The sequence below is a fragment of the Felis catus genome, chromosome A1 (assembly GCF_018350175.1).
Source record: "Felis catus isolate Fca126 chromosome A1, F.catus_Fca126_mat1.0, whole genome shotgun sequence".
In the NCBI taxonomy this organism is placed as follows: Eukaryota; Metazoa; Chordata; class Mammalia; order Carnivora; family Felidae; genus Felis; species Felis catus.
Genome location: NC_058368.1, coordinates 109,013,887 through 109,038,545, shown reverse-complemented (window position 1 = coordinate 109,038,545; position 24,659 = coordinate 109,013,887). Strand labels below are relative to the sequence as shown.

At 53.5% G+C, this 24,659-nt stretch overlaps 1 protein-coding gene and 1 long non-coding RNA gene across 5 annotated transcripts in view; one reads left to right on the top strand and one right to left on the bottom strand.

Moving 5' to 3' along the window:
• LOC109500470 overlaps positions 1-24,028 on the top strand; it is a 35,759-nt gene extending 11,731 nt beyond the window's left edge. Inside the window, exons 3-4 of one of the 3 annotated variants that reach the window (XR_006598777.1) lie at positions 13,417-13,579; positions 23,418-24,028. This is a non-coding gene — a long non-coding RNA (uncharacterized LOC109500470). Of the gene's footprint in view, positions 1-13,416; positions 13,580-14,509; positions 16,456-21,138; positions 21,681-23,417 lie in introns of those variants that run through there. The other 2 variants (XR_002158025.3, XR_006598780.1) reach the window with 2 other exon arrangements.
• Positions 1,890-16,585, bottom strand: PDLIM4 (PDZ and LIM domain 4). 2 transcript variants are annotated; one of them, XM_003980749.5, is made up of 7 exons: positions 16,453-16,585; positions 10,951-11,102; positions 7,765-7,843; positions 3,169-3,350; positions 2,801-2,964; positions 2,347-2,464; positions 1,890-2,205 (listed from the first exon to the last, which is right to left on the bottom strand). In XM_003980749.5, the coding sequence occupies exons 1-7, from the start codon at positions 16,543-16,545 to the stop codon at positions 2,001-2,003; spliced, it is 993 nt and encodes a 330-aa protein (XP_003980798.2). In that variant the 5' UTR covers positions 16,546-16,585; the 3' UTR covers positions 1,890-2,000. The 2 variants fall into 2 exon arrangements, with proteins under 2 accessions (XP_003980798.2, XP_003980799.1); XM_003980750.5 differs by lacking the exon at positions 2,347-2,464 and having other exon boundaries at positions 2,135-2,205.
• Positions 24,029-24,659: the final 631 nt, after the last annotated feature.

Below are 24,659 nucleotides of genomic sequence, written 5' to 3'. Positions count from 1 at the left end.
TGGCTTCGAGCTCAGTGTTGACCCCTCGCGGCGCAGGAGACGCGGGCGAGGCGGAACCCGGGATCGTCCGCAGGACCAGGACTCTGGACTCCAGCCCTGTCTCTTTTCCCCTCACTTTTCAGGGGGCACCTGTCCGCTGTCCTGGCCTGTGTTCCCTCAGGGTGGGGAGGAGGCGGCGGGAGAACAAATTAAAGCAGGAACACAATGTCTACAAGAAGTAAACAGAAATAAAAATTTACGAGATTATGTACACCATGCCTGAATAAATGCAGGGTAAACACGGATTACAGTATCTTTCAGGACAGGACTCTACCTTTTACACCAGTTCTTGCCAAATGAGTCTGGAGGGTCAGGGTCACAGTTCAAAAAAGTTTGTTTGTTTTTCCGAGTCTGGCATCCTGAGTCTAAACCTCGATAATTAGAAATGTACAAGAACAGCCTTGACATGTTTGTAAAAACCAGGAACAAGGAGAGATTGGCATATTACACTCTACAACAGTAGTAATTAAGTCAACGTGATAGTGGAATAAAGTCAAGTGAAAAAGACCCCTGCAAAAGTATGAAAAGGTCCTATCAACAAGAAGTAAATGAGTCTCGGAAAAATGAGTAAAGGGTTTAGGGCAATTCACAGGAGAAGAAGTCTTGGAGGGAGAAGACCATTCTGTTCCCAGCTGTTCACTCAGCGCCCAACAGCAAACAGAAGTATTTGTCGAATGAATGTGCATCACCGGTAATCAGAGGAATGCAAATTAAAGCAATCAAGTATCGCATTTTACTCATCGGGTTGGCAAAAAATGAAAAGAGAGAGAGATACTATCCTGTGATAGCAAGAGCGTGAGTTAACGGGCACTGTCGTGTGCTGATAGTAAGAGGGGGAAACGATAAATCTTTTGTGGTTTTTGTGACAGTACAAAATTGAAAATAGCACAAAGGTACATTACTGAGGGCTAGCTAAGTAAACGGGGACTCAGCGAATGAGGCTGCTTCCGGCCGGGAGCAAGCTGTGGAGAGCGCAGATCCGTGTGACCTGGAGTCCAGGGCAGTTTGTTGCCTGTGAACGGCCACAACTCACCAACTCTGATATCATTTATATTTTTTAAAAAGCGCCAGTCTGTACCGGCATAAGCAACGGATCCATTAAAGGCTCCAGGTCGCCCCACCACCCGGTAATCAACCGCCAGGTCTGGAGAAGGGGTTGTGTTTACCCTGGGCTTTGGAGATTGGAGCTGCGTGAAGGGTGGGGTCCTAGGCCCTCCTCCTTTCTCTCTCTCCTTCTCCGCCTCCTCGCCCCCCCTCCCCAGTCCCTCTCCTGACTCTCACAGGCCCTCCCCCAACACTCTCTATGCGCGCCCCCTAGTGGGGGGAGAGGTGAAGGAGAAAGAAAAAGGGGTCGAGGAAAGAATAGTGGGCAGGGGGAGGGAGAGACACATGAGAACGCCGAGAACGCGGAAGGTCAGGGGGCAGGTACCGCCATCAGCAGTCCCAGGGATTTCTGCCCCCCCCCCCACCCTTCAGCAATCCCACCTGCAGCTACTAGGGGCTGCCCTCTCTCTGCTGGTGGCCAGAGGAGACCTTTCCCGTCTGTGCTTACTTTTGCCATACCTCTGCATACACGATTCCTCTCTGTATAGTCCTCAGTTGACACCTTCTCTGACTCCACCCAGATCAGACCCCTTGGTGTGACATCAGTCATAGCACCCCAGATCGCACCTCCCTACTAATATAACTGCCCCTTGTGATTTATGTCTGCCAGCCATCTAGGCTGTGGCCTCCTTGAAGACAGCACAGCACCTGTCTTGCTCACCAATGCACCCAGTGCCTAGGACATAGAGGCCACACTCGGGAGTCATGGCCTGTGCTAGAGGGAGGCAGGCCAGGGCACAGACATGTTCAAGGCCGAGCTGAGGGAGTTTATTAGAGAGGCAGGGGGCAAACATATTTACACGGGCCGAGTGGGGGCATTAAAAGCAGAAGCAGAGACTGGAAGTTCCGGGAGCAGCTCAGACGAGTTCCACCTTGGCATTGGGGTATACCGCCACCACATCGTAGCCCTCTGGCGGCTTGACGCGAGCCTTGGCGTGGCTCTCACAGTAGAGCCGCTCGTCCAGAAAGAAGTAACCGCGCTGCTTAAGGTTCAGGCCGCAGTCGCTGCACATGAAGCACTCCGGGTGGTAAAGCTTGTCCCGAGCCTTGACGATGGTGCCCCTGATGGGGAGACGGGGAGAGAGGGCTGCTTCCGGCGACTGATTGACGCATTCGTGAGCGCTCCCATCCGGGGCCTCAGGGCCTCGGGCGGGGCCAAGGGAGTACCCGGGTCAGGGTGGGGAAAGCAGGGTGTGTACTCACACGATGCCATGGCCACAGCGTGTGCATTCGGGCAGTCCTTGCAGGCCACTCAGCGGAGTGCCCAGCTTGCTGGCGGTGGGCTTGAGGTTGCGGGGGCCGCCAGACCCGGGCCGCTCCCCTGAAAGCCGGAGCGCAAGTGGCATGAGCCAGGTGCAGAGGTGAGAAAAGGGAATAACTTCAGTTCTACGCGGTGTGGGTTGGGCCCTGCTTCAGGGACCACCAGCACTGCGACTGGGGACGAGGTTTGGAGGGCATGGGACCAGGGACTGCGACAAGGGTGGAGTGAGAATCAGCACTCACAGTTGCATTGAGCGGTGTGGGAACGCTGGGAGGAGACAAGGCAGGGGCAGATGGCTGGGAGGCAGGGCATGGGGACGCAAAGAGAGGGGGCGGAGCAATTCAAGGCTACTGAGGGAGTGGGAAGGTAGGTGGGGCAAGTTGGCAGGAGTCTTACCGCCCTCCCCAGCCTCTAGCATGCCCTGCAAGTAGCGGAAGGAGCCTGACTGCTTGGGCTCTGCAGTCAAGGGCTCAGCCGGCTCCCGAAGCATCCTGTACACCTCGGAGCCCAGGTCCACTCCGCAGTCTCGGCTCCGTGGGAAGCCTCTGGCTGGGTCAGTGCTGCGTGAAAAAGATGCACCAAGGGACAGGGTTGTGGTACCAACCTTCCCCTCTGCCAGCTCAGGGGTCTGGTGAGGTTTCATGGATCAGAGTGAAACCAGCTGAGACCCAGAGATCAAGTGTCAGGGGTCAAGATGAGATTTGAGGGATCAGGGATTAAGATGGGATCTGGGTGTGGCTTCAAAGGCCATCTCTCTGTACTACCTGTGAAGTGGAGACACATGCAGGGTGCTCATTTGAGTCATTAAGGTAGCCTCACTGTTGCTGCCATTGTGATGCAATGGGAGATGAGATGGCTGCCCATAAGGAGGTCCCAGGCCTGGCCTGCCATCTTCTAGCCCAATCCCAGTGGCTGAGGGCCGCCTGCTGGTCGCCGGACTGCCATCCTACAAGAGAGAGGGGCCTAAGCATTGAGAAACCCTCTGGGGTAGGGTCTCTGGCCATTACGTACACATCCCACCCTTACCCTGTTATGCCAGGCCTTCCTAGATGTTGGCTGGTTACCCTGGCTCTGGCATCTCTGGGCTGTGGTGCCTGGACAGGGAAGGGCTGAAACTTGGGACTGGTTCAACCCCAGCAGAAGTGAGAAATGACCATGGAAAGGCAGACACAAAAATCTGAGTGCCTTTAGATTCAACCTTGGCACATGAACTGTGTGGTGGTTCTCACCACCAGTGCCCGTAAGGGATAGTGTTGGGGCAGGACCATTCCAAGAAGCCTTTTAAGGCCATTGTGACTGGAGCAAAGTGTGTGGCTTCCTTGCAGAGATGGTTCTGGTGCCAAGCCTTCTTACCTGCCAGAACTGTGCTGGGTACTGTATGGGCCCATAGTCGTGAACGTGAAAAACAAACTCCTGTCCTGCAGCCAGGAAGAGTCATCAATCACTGTGTGCCCAAAGCACACAGTGGGAGTGGGAGCAGACAGGCTCAAGGGTGTCATTGTGAGGTCAGCCCCCTTTAGGTCTGTACCTTTGCTTCCATTTCATGTTTCCTAGCACAATATGGGTGGCTTTCTATAGGCAGAGCAGATGAGGGGCAGCGGCTGGGTCAGGGCTTAAGGATCCCCACCCCATCACCCCATGGCCAGCCTGGTGCCCTTGGCTGAAACATTTCAGGGAATGCCTTGAAAATGCCTCCTCAGCTCATGAGAAAAGGGCAGTATCTCCATAGGTGTGGATCTGAATGGGGACTGGGGATCTTTGTCCCGGAAGAGTCCAGGGCCATCTGCCCCTAGCTTGCAGGCACATACAGGTATGCACACTCTCACAAGGACTTTTACAGGCAAACACATGCACGAAGACAACACACAAGTGCCAGCCAGTCCACCAACATACACCTAATCACACATACACAGTCTCACATTCTCAGAGCCAGGGCTGGTCACCCTGGGGATGGCTATAGTAGCCTCCATGGCTGGGATGAGATTGGTGGCCAGAGCAGCCTGACTTTAAGATAAGGAACAAGAGTCCAGGCTATGAAGGTGGGTCTCAGCCTCAGCCTGGGAGATGACATGTAAATTTCTCCTCTGCTCTACAGTGGGGATGGAGAGACTAGATGGTGTGGACAAGATGTTTGTTCTAGGGGGAAAGAGCCCATGCCAGGCAGCCTCCAGCACTGGGGCACAGTGGAGCCTGCAGAGCTTTATCTGGACTGCCCCTGCTTTTTCTGCAGCCTCTGACCTTGGCAGGAGCCTGGGGAATGGGTGGACCAGTCACTGAGTGGGCGTGGTACCCCTATTTCCCCCACCCCAACAGTCAAAGGGGAGGGTCTCACTGCCCAGGTGGGCCCCCATCAATGAGGCAAACAGCAGTAGGAAAGCCCTTATCCCCACTGGGCCGAACAAAAGCCCCTGAGAAACCTGAGCACTTTTGCACATGTGTCTGAAGGGCAGACAGGCAGGCAAGGCTGGCCTGGCCTATAATGGGGACCAGATGGGCCATGGGCTGTGGGGGCAGGGCTGAGCTTGGTATGGAGGAGGCTTCAACAGGAAGGGGAGTCAGAAGATCTTGGAGGAAGGAGGCCCTCACTCACCCAGCAGGGTGTGGGAGTCCATGCAGGGTCATCAGAGCCACTGCCCCTCCCATGGCCTCCCATGCAGCCGCCTCTCTAGGTATGAACTCAGTGGTTAGGATACACATGGTGACCTCAGTCTTTGTTTGAGTCCCAGCTCTATCACCTCTCTGAATCTATTTCTTCATCTGTGAAATGGGGAATGTAATGGTATCTGTATCATAAATTCCTTGGGATAAAATGAGACAGTTGCATACAAAGCACTTCATATACTGCCTGGCACACAGCAAATGCTTGTTGGACGAAGGGCTATCACGGGCATTCCTGAGCTCCTCTTCCTATTCCTGGTTTCCCCCCTCTCTGCGCTGGTGCACTTGGTACCATGTGCTCCTTCTCTCTGAGTATCCGTCAGCTGTTGATTTGGTTCTTGAAGCCTCAGTGGGATAATCAGCAGATTGGGAGTAACTGCCTGCTTTCTCATCAGCTCCCACATGAGTGTGGTCAGAATCTGGGACACTCAGCTTGGATGGAAGTGGGTACTGAATCCAGATGAGCAGGTAGAACTTCCTAGAGGCCAAACTCCAGCTCTCTGCTGGTCTGGGAAGAACAGGCTGGTGTGCTAGGGCTGCCTGCTCTACCTGGCTTGCCTTAACCCATCACCAGGTTCTCAGCTTAAATGGCATCCTCTCTGGGAAAGCTTCCGTTATCATAATCCTTTCTCAGCCCTGGGCTGGACCACATGCCTCCTGTGTTCCCATGTAAGGCCTGAAGGAAGAACGGTCTCTCTCCTATAACCCTGCATGACCTACATGACCTATTTGCACTCGGGGGTGCGTGCCAGGGTACCTTGTGCTGGTCTCAGGGCCACTTGTGGTTTTCTCCTCCTCTGATGGCTCTAGCTGGGCCCACCCGCTCCCCACTGCAGGCGGAGGATGGGAGCACTTTGGGGACAATGAGCCCTGTGTCTGTGTTCCTGAGGACATAGCCCTGTGGGGGCTGGATGGGGGTGTTTCTGTTGCCACCCACAGAGCTCATGACTTTTAAGTACAAGGGGCGGGCAGCAGCTGAGCGGCAGCCCTGTTGCTTGTAGAAAATTCCTCTGACTCCAGCCTGAGCCACTGGCAGCCTAGTCCTCAAGGAGGTCAGAAAGGGAAAGTGTGGGGGCAGGGCAGCTGCTCTTTGGCCCCCAAGCCCACCTGCCCTGAGCCTCTCCTGAAGGACTGAACAGAGCTGGCTTCAAATTCCAAAATTCAGACCCTCTTGTTCTATCCATCCTGCACTCACATGTGAGAGCTGGGCCTCACATATGTGCCAGGGGCCTACACTGTGCTGCTGCCTTCCCCCTGGTCCACGTCAAGTCTGGTCAATTTGTCAACCCCTGCCTTCCCCTGGCACCTCCCCTGAGGTCCAAGGGACTACCAGGGTAAGCTTCAGACACACAAGTGTGGCCATGAATCTCTGCAGGAACAGCTGAGGTCCTGGAGAAAGGAAACCGAGAGAGTCTCTGTGGTTCTGCCTTATCACCTCATCCCTTGCCTCTGCACTCCCACCTAGGAGCTTTCTTTTTTCTGAACCTATGATGCACAATCTCACTTCTGGGCCTTTGTGCTTCCTCATACACCTCCTTTCTCCATGCCCCTTTGCCGGACTTATTCTTCCTAGTCTTTCAGGTCTTGGCTTGGATACCCCCTCCTCCAGGGAGCTCTCTCTGAACCCTTGGGTGACTAATGTGCCTACTTTGGACTCCTTTGGCCCTGGCTTCTGCCAACCCAGAATTGCTAAATGCCTCTCCATTTTCAGAATGGGCACTCCCTGGAATGTAGTAAGCATCTGGCCTCAGAGATTCCAGCAAAAGCAAGGTAGGAAACAAATATCAGAGCAAGATGAGGACTGGGATACGTGGTGAGGGAGAGGCCATAGCGGATCCTTCCTTCTATATAGTGAAGCCTCTGTGGCGAGAAAGTAGAATAAGCAGGCCCAGGAGGCCATAGCCCCAGATGCTGAGTCCCACAGCTCTGGCACCATCAAAGACTAGTCCTGCTCCACCTGGTCCAAACTCTATGGCCCAGAGACGTTGAGCTGGCTCTGGATACCTCAGCCCTGTCCACTTGGCTACCCCTCAAGCCCATGGCAAAACAAGCCCTAGAGCAGCTTCTCCTTGCCCCCCTCCTCCACTTGAGGACAGTATCATAGCTATGAGTCCTGTTATATGCAGAGAGGCGACTGAGCAGACTGAGGTCTGCTAGGTGCAATCACAGGCCGGCCAGGGGAAAACTGTAGTCTTAGATAGGGCAAGGAAGTGCCTTATATTCTAAAGTCAGTCTTCAGGCCTGAGTTTGGCTCTAGCCAGGCATCCAAGGCTAAGATGGGACAGAAGAGAACCTAAATAGTCTGAAGTCACTCCATGGCTCAACGTTTCCCCCCACCCCGGCCCCAAGCCTGGTGACTTCCTCTTGGTCTGGCATCACTAGGCACCAGAGTGAAGCCCAGCTGGGTGAGTAGTAGGCTTGAGTTAAGGCCTGGCCCCGTTCCTGCCCATTAGAGGTCCCTTTGTCTCAGAATCTAGGACTGCCTAGAGTATAGACAGAGCCCCCAGCAGATGTCCATCACCTGGGGAGCACAGGATGGCGTACAGACATGGCCTAGAGAAGTCTGCTGCTTCAGGCTCTGGCCTGGGCATATGAAAGCCATGGTGAAGACATCTAGTGCAGTTTAACCCATGGACCAGGCCTGGCCCCTCTGCCCTGGGCTCGCTCTGAACCAGGCCAGGCCAGGTGGTGTCCGTACATACCTGGGCCTCAGGGTCAATGTGGATCCTCTGTGCCTGAGCCTTGTCCTCTGGGGTACTGGGCCAGCTCCTGCCTTCAGGCCTGTAGCAGAAATTAGAATGGTCAGGTATGTTTGCTTAGTGTGCCTAATATGACTGGGACCAGGTCCAAGAGGGGCTGGGCTCTGGACCCAGAGCCCCCCAGGACCAGGCCTGGCATCGGGCACGGCAAAGGACACCACTGTAGCACTTGCCCCTGCACCAGAATGGTGGCCATTACGGCAGGAGATAGAGCTCCAGGTCAGCCACCACCTAGGGTGGGGCTGTGTGTTCCTTCCCCACCAGCTGCTCCATGCCTTTCTGGTCTCATTCCCAGGGAGGATGCAACAGAAGCCCTGAAGCTTCCCCACTTTTTTCACCCTCTCTGTGGCCTCAGCGTAAAGAGGGCGAGCTCATAGCAGGGCGAGCCAGGCCTCACACATTGATCAGCTAGGAGCCCATTTACTTATCCCCTTCCATCCAGAGCCTCTGGCCTGGCCTGGAGGTCAGGCATCCAGGGGCTCTGGGGGAGGTGAAATAAAGGCTTTGAGGGGTGCGCCTCCCCTCCTGCTGCAGGCAGAGTCATCACCAGTGTCTGCCCAGCCCAGATGGGAAACAGGCCATTAGGAAATTCCTGCTTCACCATAGAAACCAAAAGCCAAACACCACTCAGGAGGGAGAAAAACATCATAAACCTGCCATAAGCGGGGCAGGCGGGGCAGGCAAAGCTGAGAAGCTATGGGCCTGGGGCCCAGTCCTGCCACTCAGTAGCCCTGTGAGGAGGCAGCTCAGGAGGGTGCCTGGAACCCCAGACTGACAGGTGGGTGTGAAATGAGGCAGGTTACACCAATAATGTCCCCTCTCATCTCAAAAGGCATCTGGGTGCCTTCCAAGGTGTCACCACTGGGCCAGCAACTCAACTCTCTCTCTGTCCACCACCCAGTGAAGGATTTTAACTGTCTACACCTGTAGACCACACTTACTCTATATTTCCTCACCTTTGCCCATTCCTTAATCCCCTGCAGACTAGCCTTTCTCCCCCACAGCCTTTTGCAGCCCTGTGGAACCAAAGCTCTGCTGCCCCGAGGCAACATCATCCCCACTGGCATCTGGCCCCAGCCCTCTCAGCCTGGCTCCCAAGTTACTGCCCTAACCCACAGCTCTAATAGGTCCTGGCATAGCAAACAGGCTACAGAGCGGGTTCAGAGGCTTACAGGTGAGATGGTGCCCAGGAAAAGAAATTCTGACCCAAAGGGTCATGGTGGCCTTTGTGATCGCCCAGACTCTGCATGTGTGAGAAGTGGAGATGGGAGCTGGAGGACAGGACCCCAGATTTTCACCCTGAGCAGACCCGGTGTGTCATAAGCATTCAATCCCCAAATCACAAGACAGTCCCATTTTGGAGTTAAGGAAGCGGAGAGCTTTAAGATTAAGTGATTTAAGATTAAATCACTTGCTGGAGGACCACACAGTTCTCAAGTGCAGAGCTGGGGTTTGAACCCAGATCTGTGATAGTAGAGAATGTGCTCTCACCTGCTCCATGGCCAGGCAGCATTTGGAGGCAAGGTAGAACAGATCAGGGGGCCCCTGGCTCCACACATGCTTGGCTTGGAACAAATGAGCAGGGATGAAAGGAAGGAAGGAAGGAAGGAAGAAAGGGGGACCTCCACCCTGCCCCCATGCTGCTGCCCTCCCCTGACATCATTCCCTCTGGGAACCTCCTGACTCAGGCCCCCTATAAGCCTCTGCTGCCTCCCTCACCCCACTACTACCAGGGCTTCCCTTGTTTAGCCATGTAAAATCAAGGCCGGAGGTGAGTCAGGGCCCAGGAAACCAGCCAAGTGGGACGACCACAGAGGCTACTCGTGGGCAGAGCAGTGCTGATGTTTTCCCCAGCCAGACTGTACCTCAGTCTGGGAGAGGGTGATGAATGTGGTCCTTCTTTAGGGAGAAGGAAACCCAGGTTCACAAAGGTCATCTGGTGTACTTAAGGCCCCAAAGAGTCTGGATGAGAACCAGCTCTGCTGAACTTTCAGGCCAGGGGCTCCTTACTTTGGACCAGGTGGAGGGTACAAGGCCTTGGACTTGGAATCAGCTCCAGGAGCACAGTCAGGGGTCCTGACCCCAACCTGAACCCAGACACAAATGGATACTATCTCAGAAGCCTTCCTAACATGTTTAATGACTCTCAGCCCTACCAGCGCTAAGGCATAGTTAGCCGTGTTGTGGTTTGGGGAGGTTTTGCCGACATACATCCACAGGGGGTCATGGAAAGTCCCTGTTAGCAGTGAACGTGGCAGAGCTGAACAGTTATGTCTGACTTCTCTGAATCCAAGCAAGACAGAGGGCAGGGAGATCCCACTCAGCCAGGACCTGGCCAACTGCCTTTAGAGATGAACAAAGACCCAGGGTCTGAGTAAGGCTGTGAACACCCCAGGTGGACTTTGCATCCTAGACCATTTATAGGGTACAGATGGGGCTTGGTGATCCCCAATCCTCCCTTCATGTAGGCTGGATGGCATTACATAGTCTACAATATCCGGATTTAACTGGGGCAGAGGCACGGGCCATAGTGGGGACCGCTGAGGGTAGCCACAGGGTGGTAGGAGTGGTTAGCAGCCACTCCTAGGAGGGAGAGACCTGAGGACAAATTTTGCTTCCTCACTCCCTTGCTGTGTGACTTTAGACACCCTCTAACCTTTCTGAGATTCAGCTATCTCATCTGTAATACAAAGACTATACTAGGTTTTACCTTATCAAGCAGGTTTGAAGGTTAAATGAGGTGTTGGACAAGAAACCACTTTGAAATGGTCATCAAACAGATCACTTGGGTGGAGAGAAGACTGAAATCATCCCCCTCCCCAGAAGCCACCCAAGGTCTTATTTCATACTTGATTTGGGCTGCCTGTCTCCTTCCCATAAGTCCCTCCATGCACTTCCAGCCCTGAGCTAATAGGGAGCTTCTTCCCTTCTTAAGCCACTCCCGTCTCCAAACAGTGCCTGGCAGGCCCCCAGGAAAGCACTACTTCCGAGGACCAGGGTGCCATGAGCTGAGGCAGAGAGACTGTGTGAGGTTCAGCTCTCCCATGACACTGGCCATTTTTAACTTACCCTTCCCTTAAATCCACCCCCCCGCCCCCATGATCCTGGCCCAGCCTGCCCTGTGCATACCTGCTCACGGAGAGCGTGAGATGGTCATGGCAGCCCTTGATGCGGTTCTGCGCCTCCAGGTGTGTCATGAGCTCTGTGCTCTCACCATTGATGGCCTGGATCAGGTCTCCAGGGCACAGGGCGGCCAACGCAGCCTTGCTTCCAGCATGGACCTGTAGGTGGACAAGCCAGATCACTGGGAATTGGTCATTGTGTGGCCTTGCTGCAGTCTCTGCTCTAGAACCCTTCCAACCTCAGAACCTGGGCTATGTGGCCCTCCTGCCAACATGACCTGTGGGTAGGCAAGTCAAGACACTGGTTAAGTTCCCATGTGGTCTGGCTGCAGCCTCTGCTCTAAACACTCCTAATTCTAGCACCTGAAGGACTGGTGGGGTGTGAGTGCATAAAAGAGGGGCATATAAGTGAAGGCATATAGGACTAGGACAGTAGGATGTCACTCTTGTAGCCTGCATATGTGCCCAAGGACATACAAAGGACACACAGGAACACATGTGCTCCCAGATACATACAAAGCATGGACATGTCACAAATACCCTACATAGACAGTGCCCTACCCAGAGAGACTGCACAGAAGCCCCTTGACCTGATATTTCCTAGTGACCTTGTCTCCCTACTTGTTTCCTCTCATCCCTACCTCCCACATTCACTTCTACCTACCCATACTCTGTCCAGGCCAGTTGAATATCCAGGCTACTTACAGCTCCAGATAGTTCTCACCTGCTTCTGCAAATGCTGTTCTCTCCACGTGGAACACTCTTTCCTTTGACCTCAAACCATAATTATCAGCTTACACCTCCTCACCTTCAGGTCTTAGCAGAGAGGCCATTTCCTCTGGGAGCTGGTTCTCTGGACTCTCACAGTACTCTGCGCACCCCCTTTACCATTTTCCTCCCCTAAGTGCCTCATTCTGGGTCTGTGTCACCACCTTTCTAGTCAAGTTCAAGGCCATCTACTTCCAGCTGCCAGTCTGCACTCCTGAGTCACAATTTCACCTCTACTTCCTCTGCAGGATAGACACTCGGGCCACTCCAGTGCCACTATTGACTCCAGTCAAATGGTGTCCATATACGGAAACTCTTACAATACTGGTCCCTTCATGAGAGCCATATGAGGTTGGGGAAAGGCTCACAGGGAGGCCTGAGTAAGGAGTCGAGGGGAATTCAGGCAACAGGGAACCCTTTGCCCTATCCCTGGTTCCACCACAGCCTTTGGAAATAGACTTTAGCCACCCTCATTTTTTTAAATTTATTTAAAAATTTTTAATGAATCTCTATGCCCAACATGGAGCTTGAACTGACAACCCCAAGATTAAGAGTCACATGCTCACTGGAGCACCTGTGTGGCTAGGTCGGTTGAGTGTCTGACTTTGGCTCAGGTCATGATCTCACAGGTTGTGAGTTTGAGCCCCACATCAGGCTCGCTGCTGTCAGTGCAGAGCCCACTTAGGATCCTCTGTACCCCCCTCTCTCTTCTCTTCCCTCGCTCATGCTCTCTCTCTCTCAAAAAGAAATAAACGTTAAAAAAAAAAGAGTCATATGCTCACCAAGTGAGGGGCCCTGTAGGCACCCTCATTCTTACTTAGCCTCTCCAGTGGTGCCCAGTTCTCGAGAGCTGCCAGTGACACTGTTCCTATTGCTGGGGTTGGGCGCTCCTGGAAGCCAAGCTAGGCTCAGCTTATCCAGCTTTCAGCAGTGAGTGGACAAAGCTGAGGTGCTAGCAGCTTCTTGGCTGGAATCTTGATGCGGGGAGTGCCTAAGCTGACCTGCCCTGAAATATTTTTGCCCCAAGGAATATTTTTCTAGAGTATGACACCCTCAGCCAATAGACCACCATGAATGCTCATTCACAGGGCCTGGCACCTATACAAGCCTGTTCTCCTGGGGAAGCACCCACTAGGCATCATTCCACCCTCTACTCAAGGTCCTGCTCCAGGCCCCTATCCTTTATGGATACATGCTCTATGACATGGCCTGGGCTTTACCCATAACTAGTTCATGGCAAACTTTCAACCACCTGGTGAGACAGAGGCTGTTCTCATCCCTACAGATGAAGTAAGGGAGACTTGGGGGAAGGGACACCTTGCCCCAGTCCCCAATGCTGGAGAGAAGTATTCTTCTTCAGGGGGGTGGCTAGCTGCAGGATGACTCAGCCAGCACAAGGGGTGCATTCAGGCCCCTGTGGGTGGAGGAAGTTCTTGAAAGCAGGGGTGGCTGGGTCTCAGCCAACTCCATTAGCTCGGGGAGTTCTGGTCAGAGAGGGCATGAGGCCAGGAAACCATGACTCTCCCAACTGCCTTTATATGCATTGTCTCATTAATCCTCAAGGAAAGCCCATTTCTTAGATGAGGAAACTGAGGTCCAGAGAAGTGCAGGACACTCAACTGATAAATGGCAGAGTTAGGGCTTCATTCCAAGCCAACTGGTTCCAAGTCTTATCTACTAACCACTGTGTGATTTTCTCTTTCAGGGGAGAGACAGTGTCACAGGTAGAAAGATTGGCATGTATAACGGCTCGTCTGGGAGAGAGAGTAAAAGCAGGCTCCTGGGGTTGGAGCATCATTAGTGAGGAGACAATGGAAGAGAAGTCAGAGAAGAAGCAGGGACCAGAACTGCAGGCCTTGTAGGCCCAGGTGAGAAACTGGCATTTCTCCTGGGTGGTCTGGAACTATGGAGGGTTCTAAGCAGGGAAGTCATAGGACACAGATTAATTCAGGCCTATCCCTCTGACTGCTGAGTGCAGGATAAATAGATGCGGGGGTGTCTGGGTGGCTTAGTCAGTTAAGTGCCCGAGTTTGGCTCAGGTCATGATATCATGGTTCATGAGTTTAAGTTCCGCATCAGGCTCTCTGCTGTCAGCATGGAGCTTGCTTTGGATCCTCTGTTCTCCTCTCTCTCTGTACCTCCCCCTCTCACGTGCGCTCTCTCTCTCTCTCTCTCAAAACAAACAAACAGTTTAAAAAAAATAGAAGGAAGGGAGAGGGGAACAGTGACGTCAGCTGGGAGACTGGGGCATGAACCAACCCCCTCACCTGTAGTAGCTACATTTCCAGCCCCTGCTCCACTCTGCCCAGCCTAGATGCTGTGATAGGCTGGGAGTCACAGAGTCCAGTGCCATACTGTCCCATCCAGTCACAGCAAGTTCCAGACAGGTCTGGACTCCTGGCCCTGCTCTGCTCCTCTGGATACACTCACTACCTTAGCTCCTCTGAGCCTTAGTGTCCCCATCTATAATGTGAGGCCGGAGGGAGTCCTTACTTATAAGGGCTCTTGTGAGGACTACCTGAAAGAATCAAGGCAAAAAGTCCCCACAATAGGTTGGGCACATGGTGGTGCTCACTCCAGGCTCTGGTTGCTGGGGAGCTGGTACCAACACCCATTAGGGTGGGGCCTGGAATGCTATGGATGCCCAGCCAAGACCAGCAACCACTATAGTTCACAGAGGAAGAAGCCTTGGGCAGTGTTCTTGGGGGCTCCTTGAAGCTTTGTGAGCTGAGGTTGCAAGGCCCCAGCTCTGCCAGGCACCCAGCCTCCACCCTGTCTGAGTGTGGCTGTCCCCACAGGGAGGTAGGTGGGAGGAGGCCCTGGAAGCATGGAAGGAGTTGGATCTTCAGCCCCCTTGGTAAGGACACTCCCACATATCATCAGTATCTGTAGACCTGCCCTTGAGGTACCTGTTGGGCAAGCTGTGGCCTGTGTTTCCTCAGCCCTGGAGATCTCCCTAGATCCCACTCAAACCCAGGCTCAGGCATCCTGGCTCCTTGGGTCTGAGCTGCTGCTACATGACTTTGGGGGACAAGGGGGGTTCTTTCTGGCAAACCCTCTCCCAGCCTGGCTACTTGCCTGCCTGCCAGGGACCTACATCCCTGTCAGCTCCAAACAAGGCCGCTGCTGCTGCTGCCACTGTGACGTGTGGAGGCCTTTCCTCCGCGGGCAGGCAGCCGCGTGGGCAACAGATGTCTCTGCTCCCTGCCGCCTGTGGCCGTCAGCCGCCGCCACTGAGCCTGTCAGCGGCCTCACGCCTAGGGTGCCTGGCCTGCTGGCTGGCCTAGCACCCCCACCAGCCCGCTTTGGCGGACACACAGCAAGACACACATGGAGACAGACACAGAGGCGTGCGCGCGCGCGCGCGCACACACACACACACACACACACACACACACACACACAGCAGTGTGCCTCAGGGAAGTGGGAGATGAAAGGCTCCCGGATGTGTTAAAGGCCCACCTCACTCAGCCCCAGGAACCTGGTGGCCGTGGGGTAAGGGCAGATGTGGGAAGCCTCCCAGGACAGCTGGGCCTGCCTGTCACCCTGGCCCCCAGAAAAGGGATTCCACAATTCTATGCTCCACCGGGTGCCCACCCCCTCCTAGGAAGTGGAAAGAAGTCTCTGAAAGCCCAGCCAGCTTAGTCCAGCCTCCGCGGAGAGAGGTGGCAGTAAGGTGGGGGAAAGTGGTTCTCAGTTTTCCTGACACAGGCCCCCAAAGATCAGAGCAGCCTGTGTGGGGATAAGGGATGGCCCTCAAATGGGCCCAGGGCCCCTCTGCTCTTCCCTCCAGACTGAGAGCCTTCAATGGCAGGATCTCTGTTTTGTCCTCTTTTGTCCCTTAGTCTGGGACCCCAAAGGGCAGAGTCTGACTCCCCTTTTTTAGCCCTTCAAACTAAGGGACCCCAAGGCTGGGCCAGGATCCTGTCTCGCCCGGATTGGGTACCCCTTCTTCAGGGCCTGAATCCCTTCCTCTGCTCCTCTTCCCTCCTCAAATTAGCCACCGCCCAGGATTGTGCCCCCTCTGCTTTCTCCTCTGTCCTAAGCCTGGGGTAATGCATAGCCCTGGAACCTTGAGGAACTGGGCTGAGGCTATTCTGGCCTCTGACCTTGTGTTGTCTTGTGGGCAGGGGTCTCACATCCTCACAGTAAGTCTCCCCTTTCCCTTCCCCTGGAAGCCCTGAATTCCTCCTGGTCACTTCCCCATAGGACAACTGAGGTCATAGATGAGAGTCTGACCAAAACTAGAGTGAGGAAGTGGATGGCTCTTTCTCTTTTCATATCCAGAGAGGACCCCAGACCTCCCTGGGGTCACCCAGCTCTGCTGGCAGGGACTTTTGTTAGAAGGGGGCTCTGAGTCATTTTGCCCCCAATCCTGACTGGGTTCAGCCTAAGCAGCGTTTCTGGGCCTCTGTCGATGGGTCCAGACCCCTGGCCCACGACTGCGGTCCTTCCCTGGCCTTCAGTCACTCCCCCAAAATGAGACCAGCAGGGAGGCTGGTGTGTGAACAAGGGGGTGGGGATCCTTCAAGGGACAGGGCAGGCAGGCCCAGCGGGAGAGAGGGGGGGCGGTTGGGGCCCCACACTGCCATGCCTGGAAGCCTCTAGAGCCTGTGTGTCTCCCTGGCCATTCCTTGGCCTTCGAACTTCAGGGACGTCGGGGATCAGGGTCTCGAGTGGACCGCGAGGGCAGGGTCTCAGATGGAGGACCTTCCCGCCGCCCCGTGGCCATCAAACTCACCCGCGAGATGGTGAGGGGTGCGCTGAAGTCCCGGCCGCCTACTAGGCGGAAGCCCCAGGGTGAAGGGCCGCGCAGGGTCACGGAGTGGGGCATCGCGGGCCGGAGCCGCAGCCGGAGCCGGAGCCGGACACTGAGGAGCCGCCGCCGCCACCGCCGCCGCAGCCGCCGCCTGGACGCCGCGCCCCGCCCCCGGCCCGCCCGCCCCCGTACTCCCCTCCACCCGGCCCCCGCCCCGGCTCCCCGCGCGCCCGGATTGGCCCCGCGGCCGGCCCGCCCCGCCCACTTCGGGGGGCTCTGAGGACCCGCCCCTCAACCCTGGCGCCTATAGCCCAGCACCCCCGCGGGGTTCGCGGAGACCCCGGGACTGGGGCAGCCCCGACGTCAGGGATCCTGCCGTGGCCTCGCTCTGAGGTCCGCGGACCCAGCGCGGCCGCGGAAGGTCAGGCACAGGCCCTTTGAAGTCCCTTCTACCGGGCAGCGCCCCAGGCTGAGGAGGGATGGCGGTGGGGGCCGGCCCAAATGGGGGATGGGGCCCTGACTTGCTCAGAAAACTCCTCAAGGTCCTGGCAGGCAAGGCTGCCTCCCTGTTCCTCCGTGCCAGGAGGGCTCTGAACAGCAAGCATTGATGGGCAGCCTTCGGCCTTCGTCCTGGCCAGGGACACAGACAGGATGACAGCAGGCGCTGCCTGTGAGTGAGAACAGGAAGGTACCCAGCCTCGTTCTGGGAGGCTAGGAAGTCTGTCTGGAAGAAGTGGGCCCTGACTTGACTCTAGAAGCAAGGTGGCCTCTTGTCCTTCTAGGCGTCTCTGCCTGCCCAGGACACTCCTTCTCCAGCTCCCCTCTTCTTCCAGGCCGTCTCCCTGGCTGCACAGCCTCTTCCCCTCCTTTGCAAGGATTTTTGTTTCCCCAGGCTTCCTAGAAAAGGAGCAGCTTAGGGTGGTGGGATAGTAGCTGCACCAATGCAGGGGAGTGATGTATTTGAGGGGCATGGAATTGTGGGTGGCCCTTCCCTTGAGGCCCCCAGTGCTGGTACTTTCTTCACTCTGAATCATTGTCCTCCAGGGATGTCCGTGAATGGCCTTTGCAGGTATCATGGCTTGGCCAGAGTACACCTACTACCCTCTGGCTCCCCTGGACACTTTGTGTTTGGCTACATCAAGGCAACACTGTTCCCTTCTCCAGGTTCTACTTTAGCCATTCTTGACAACGCTGTGTGCCCTCAAGTTTTGGTAAGGACTCCGCCCTTGGAGGCTAACAGGCTGTGGGGTGAGATGTGTCCATGGGATCTCTTAAAACCCCCAAGAAGGAGGGCCACTCAAGAGGCACAAACTCAGGGTAGTCCATTGAATGGGGGTATACCTTTAGGGTGGAACATGGATGCCTCTCTGGGAGGTGGGGTGCTGGTGTCTGTTCAGCTGGCAGAGAAATGTCAGTGGCTCATCCTGAAATCACTTCATTGCCTTCCAGTTTACTTCCTTTTTAGGGAAGCATATTTCTCCCTTCTAGAAGTAGTCCTCTTGAATATGACTTTCCTAGCCCTTTAACATTTGGTCACTATAATTCATCTCTGAAGGTGTCTATCACAGAGTTGAAGATGCGTGGAGGGTGGGGAGTGGCTCTTCTAGAATCTACATAAACTTGCCCATTTCATTGTGCAGTTTCTGGGTGAGTTCCAGAGTCCATGCCAGTTATCCCCCACAGTGGGTCTTTGATAACATCTGAGTCCCATTTCTGACAGTGCCCTCCACAGGACACAGCCTGGGCAGACTGTGCTCCTAGAGACTGGGGACAGGCCTTTTTTTTTTTTTTTTAAGTATATTTATTTATTTTGAGAGAGAGAGCAAGCCCGAGAGAGAGGGGAGAGAGAGAGACTGACAAGCAGCCTCCACACTGACAGTGCAGAGCCTAACACAGAGCTTGAACTCACACACTGTGAGATCATGACATGTGCTGCAGTTGGGTCAGACATTTAACTGACTGAGACACCCAGGCACCCCTAGGGGCAGACCTTCTTAAGAGCCACACTGTGGTTTCACTCCTGAGGTACCCTGTGTCCTGAGTAGTAGGTCAGACAAGCTGCTTCCAACCCGTCCCTGATACTTCCTCCAGGAAGCCCTCAGAATTTCATTTCACTCTTAATGGTGTTGTTCCTGGGGGGTGCTGTGTTACTGAATCCCTATCATGTAGGGCACCATGTCAAGTGGCAATTATAGGGTCTGGGAGTCCTCTCCAAGGTGGAGATGGGTGGCAGCTGGATCATACCTCACCTCTGCTCTAGTGGACTTCACTTGCTCATTACACACCACCACAGGCATCTGTGTTGGGTATAACCAGACTATTCATTTCATGCATTCTCTATGCATTCAACAAATATGTACTGAGTGCTTTTCATATGCCATGGCCAGTGCCTGCCCAGAGCTGGGATCAAGGCATCCATGGGGGCAGGGGCTGTGTCTATCTTATTTATTTATGTTTCTCCAGCACCCAGCAGAGCACCTGGCACACAGAGTGTGTTCAAAAACATTTGCTATTAAATAGCATTATCATTGTTATAGGAACTATAATCTCAGCTCACCCCTTGGCCACTACCCAGAGAGAAGCAGGGAGGGCATGAGGGGCCAAGAAGCAGGAAGACTTCTGCCTCTGCTGCCCTGGAGTCCACACTCAGTGACGCTGTCCTTCAGGGGCTCCAAGTGGCTCAGGCATTATGCCCAGGTCCTCTGTGAACAGTCAGGTCTGTCCAAGGTCAGGAGAAACCACAATGCTTTTTCCTCAATGGGCTGGCAAGCTCCAGCAGGAGAAGAAACCTCTGGAAGATGCCCTTGGGGCTGAGGTGAGGGGAAGGGGGAGGGAAGTTCTAGGACAAGAACAACCTCAGACTGAGGGTGAGGCCAACCTAGGGAGTGCCCAGCGTAGGAAGCGGACCTGGGTGGGGGTAGAGTGAAGGTAGTGGAGCATCCCATGAGGATACCTTCCTGTGAGGTTGCTAGAGGTTGGTCATAAAGCTCAGACCTTGACCCGCGCCATCCTGGTCCAGTGGCCATAGGTCTCTGGATGGAGTCTTGCCCATTCAGACTCAGCTCCTCAGGCCAATGCATCTCTTCCTGAAGGCCCAGCTCCCTCTCCCCAGTCAATAGTCTGGATTCCAAGGGGATTTAAATCCCTGAACAGGCATCCCCTCTTTACCAGACACCCAGTCCACAGTACTGACCACTGCAGGGCCCCAGAGGACAGCCAAGGAAGAACCTGAGAAGCCCCCATTTTAGGGTGGCCTGTTTGACCTGGCTCCAGGCCCCATAGCTTCTGGTCACCCAGAGGTCTGCTCTCCAAGAGACCTGCTAGTCAAGACCAGGACTCTGAGAGTCTGTAGGATGGAGAGAACAGCAACATGTGGCAAGGCTGGATGAGGAGGGACTGTGCGGGCCTTCTGTAGGGCTAGGACTTGAGCCTACAGTAATAGGGAGCCTGGACAGGCCTGAGGCAGGGTTTGAAGGGCTCTGAAAGGAGCAGAGGCAGCCAGGAGCATGGACAGCAGGCACTATACAAAAGGAAATGTGGGGTTGTGTAGCCTGTGAGGTGAGCTGAGAGCTGAGGTTGACAGGACTCAGTCAAGGAGGCAACAAAGCTGGCCTTTGAGCTGTGTTTGGTGCCACAGAACATGTAGGGGAGGGCGTGCCTGTGACCAAGGGAGTTTCCCAGCTCTAGTTTTGTGCTATTTGATCCCTCAACAAACACTTACGGAGTACCTGCTGTGTGTGTAGCCTAGACTTGATTAACTGGACTTGGAAGTGGGATGGTGACTCCCCACCCTGCTGGGTCTCCTCTGGGGGCTGAGAGCTAGTGTCTCCAGAGGGAGTCAGTCTCTGAGAGTCCAAACAGGGACAGAGCTGACTCTAACAACTGAAGCTGATTTCCTGGGTCTGAGCCAAATTCCACGCCAGACACAAAAGCAGAACCAATTCCTGTTAGGAGACTGAGCCTTGGGGAGGGTGAGTGACCACCTCAAGGTGACACAGCTTCTAAGCAGTTCATCTGGAGCTTAAGACCCTGCCCTCATGGCTTTATGCCATGCCTTTTGCAGCAGGGACTGGATGTGTCTGAGTCCTACTGACAACCTCCAACAGCACCCCTGTCAGACCTGCTTTGTGTCTATTTTCACAGAGAAAACCTGTCTGCTCTGGGTCCCAACAAAGGGGCTGCCAGGCAGCAGGGCAGGGGCAGGTTTACCCAGCTGGGCCCAGGGAGGCCCTGGCCCTGAGGCTTGGGAGTGGAGGGTGTTGGGAGGAGTGGCATCACACACAAGGGGGAAGCAGCAGACAGCGGGAGAGCCAGAGGGCAGCTCAGCCAGCCCAGGCAGGGAAGTGACAAAACAGGCTGTTGGCGGTGGCAGTGAGATTGAGTGGGATTGAGTGTTGTGCAGATGGGGCCTCAAGAAGGCAGCTTATAAAGGCACCATGGTTTTGCTCTGCCACAAGGTTACCTCCATTCTTACCTTCTATCCTACTTGTCATTCAGGCTCGAGTTGTGCAGGCAGCCTGCCCTAGATTACCCAGCCTCCCCTGGCACCAGATGGCTCACTTCTACCTGTATCCTCCATAGAAAAGCCCGACCCAGGGGTTCGTAGGTTTCCAGCTTCCCCTGACAGTTGAGGACTTCTATCAGCCAACCATGCTGATCTCTTTGCAGAGAAGGAGCCTCCTTTTATAAATCAGCTCCTCCAGGCGGAGCAGCAGAAGAATCGCGGAGCATGGACTATGTGCTCATTCTGTGCCTTGGAGACTCGTGGCTTCGGCCTGACCATCACCATGCTCTGGCACAAGCAGGGATGCAGGACCCTCCCCTTCTCAGGTCAGGGAGGGAGACATGGCTGTCAGGTGTGAGTAAGGCTCCACCAAAGGCGAAGGGATAACAAAGAGGAAACAAGCATGGGGTGTGTGGAATCTAGATACTGGGGCTCCTTATACACACACCACCACTCATCTGTCAGTTTGGGACTCACTGCCTAGGCCTGGATTGGAGCCCCGCCCCAGTTCACATATTCACAGACTCATTCAGAAGTGGCCTCCCAGGGCACTTAGATCTCTGGGCTGAGGACCCTCCTCCTCTTCCTGACCTCTAGTGCTGATATCCAGGACCTCTTAAAGAGCTAGAGAGATCCAGGCCACTTCCATATCTCTAGGCTTCCAGAAACATAAAAATGAAAGTAAAGTAAAAATAGTGTTTTAAGAGTTATGGCCTATGTTGTTTATTTTTTAATGTTTATTTGTTTATTGTGTGTGTGTGTTGAGAGAGAGAGAGAGAGAAGGAGATAGAGAATCCCAAGCAGGCCCTAGTTCAGGTCATCATTTCAGGGCTCGTGGGATTGAGACCCAGACTGGGCTCGGAGCTGAAATCAAGCAGCCAATGCTTAACGGACTGAGCCACCTGGGTGCCCCTGCCTGGCCTATGCTGTTTATGCTTTGCTCACTTATTCAACAAAATTTTTTATTCAGTTCTACTTAATAAAATATTCAAATAGTTTTAGGAGCCTTTTATGTGTCAGGTACTGTTTTAGCCCTGAGTACTGCACAATTAAATGTTTGTAACACACACACACAAAATGTACAGCATCATTTGTAGATAACTTCAAAGATTCAAATTCTAGACTTCCTGGCCCACTTCCTCAGGCTAGACCTCCACAGTCCCCATCTCTCATGAATTTTATTTTTCATTATTTTTAAATTTTTAAAAAAGTTTTTGTTTACTTATTTTGAGGAAAACAGGGCGAGCACAAGTGGGGGGAGGGGTAGAGAAAGAGGGAGAATCCTAAGCAGGCTCCATGCAGTCAGTACAGAGCTCGATGTGGGTCTCCATCTCACGAACCATGAGATCATGACCTGGGCTGAAATGAAGAGTAGAATGCTTAACCAACTGAGCCACTCAGGTGCCCCTTTATTTTTTTAAGTAATCTCTACACCCAACAAGGGGCTGGAACTCATGACCCTGAGACCGAGAATTGCATGCTCTACTGAGCCAGCCAGATGCACCCCATGATTTTCTCGTTGGTGTAGGTTTGACTCTGTCCCCTGCTCTGAGGGGTCTTGGGGACCACAATGAGATTAGTGAAGGCAGCAAAGGCTTCATTGGGAGCCCAGCCAGCCTAGGCCTGTCTCCAGCCTGTCCTTCCAGCCCCGTCCTATGACTTATGGCTGCCTTAAAGCACCAGGTCCTTTAGTCACTGATTGGTCTCAGTGAAGTGTCCTGCCAGAGGTACACAGCACTGCCCAGTGGTGCCTGTGGTTCCTCTCGTGGCTGAATCATCCGGCTGGCAGGAATGTTCTAACTGACCTCACCTCCGGGCCTGGCCATAGGACACCCCAGCTGTGGCCACCTGGTGTGAGCCTGGCCGCCTGTGTTGCTGGGAGAGTGGGGACAGAGCTCTGCCACCAGAGTGTAGCAGCTGCCAGCTGGCCCAGGAGTCTGGGAATCCAGGTGCAAGGGGCCATGGGGATTAGAGCAGGAAGAGCTAGATCCAGGCCTGCAAGGGTGAAGCTGGGCTGAGGCTACTCCAGGCCCATGGGCAGTCTCATGTCCTGGGTGGCTATTTTCTTGGCTTCCAAGAATCTTCAAAATCCTTTTCCACTTACTTTCCCTTCCAAGGCTAGGTCCGTAGCCGTGCAGACCCAGGCTTGGCAGCACGCAGTGGGAGGCAGAACCCTCAGAGGCAGGGGCTGCACTCACACCCCACATCTCTCATACCCGCTCACAATGGCAAAAGCATATATGTGACTTGAACCCCCACTGAAAGGACACCTGATCAGATTGTTTGCTGCCTGTGAGACCACCGAATTTGTGGGAAGGCAGTCTTGCCTAAGCAATGGGGAGGGGACATGCCTCTCCCACATGAGAAGCCAGGGTCACTTCAAAAGAACATCTAATGACAACTTCTATGGGCTGAGAATTAAACAAGAACTGTCTCATTTCAGAGAAGAGGAAGAGAAAATGGCAGGTCTGGACTAGGAATGCACCAAGTGTTGGAATGGGCACTGCCCAGAACTCTGGGACCAGCAGACCCTGAGAAGTAGCTGTGTCCAGGGTTAGCTGACCACAAAGGGCTGTGACAATCGGCATTCAAGCATGAAGCACTGTTGGCCCAAAGAAGGAGCACAAACAGTCTCCCTCAGAGAACCGTGATGTTCCAGAGCCAGGCAGAGATGGAGAGCGTCCATAATCTTGTGAAGATCTATTTATTATCCTACCACCAAGATAGAATCCCTGCAAGAAAATGACAGGTCCATCAAATATGTGAATATAACAAACTGGCTTCCATAGTATGTTAAAATAGTTACCAACTTGGTGATTTTCCCAGACTACAAGGTTAGTTTAATATTACAAAATCCATTGATTAATAGTTTAAAAGGAAAGAAAAGAAACCCTCAAAAGACATTTGATTAAATTTACCAATCATTCACAGTAAACAGTTGGAAAATCATGAAGAGAAGGAAATGTTCTTAGCGTTTTATTTTATTTTTTAATTTTTTAAAATGTTTATTTATTTTTGAGAGAGTGAGAGAAAGAGAGAGAACGTAAGCAGGGAAGGGGCAGAGAGAAAGGGAGACACTGAATCCAGAGCAGGCTCCAGGCTCTGAGCTGTCAGCATGGAACCTGACGCGGGGCTCCAACTCACGATCCGGGAGATCATGCCCGGAGCCGAAGCTGGACGCTTAACTGACTGAGCCACCCAGGCACCCCAGCATTTTAAAGAATGTGTATTGGAAAGCAAAAGCCAATACTGGACTCAACACTATAAAATTTCCATTAATGTCAAGATCCAAACAATGTCCCTTTCACTACCCTGTATTGTATTTGCACAGTATTTCTCTGGATATCCTAAAGGTGACAAAAAGGTGAGAAAAAGAAATAATGGTTAAGTAAAAGAAATAATTAATAGAGTCAAAATGATCATTACTGGCAGATGATATTGTGATTGTGCCTCCATAAAATCCAGGAGAATTGGTTGAAAACTATTATAATTAGTAGGGGGATCAAGTCAGGTGGAGCAGAATATGATAAGTTTGTATATGTATATAGATTTTAATAGTTTTTAAAAGTGTCAAGTTGCAACTTAGAAAATATGATGAAAATAATTTACCATTCACACTCACAGTGACTCATGAGAAATATCTAGAAACTCACTTGGACACATGAAAGGCATATAATCTTCGCTC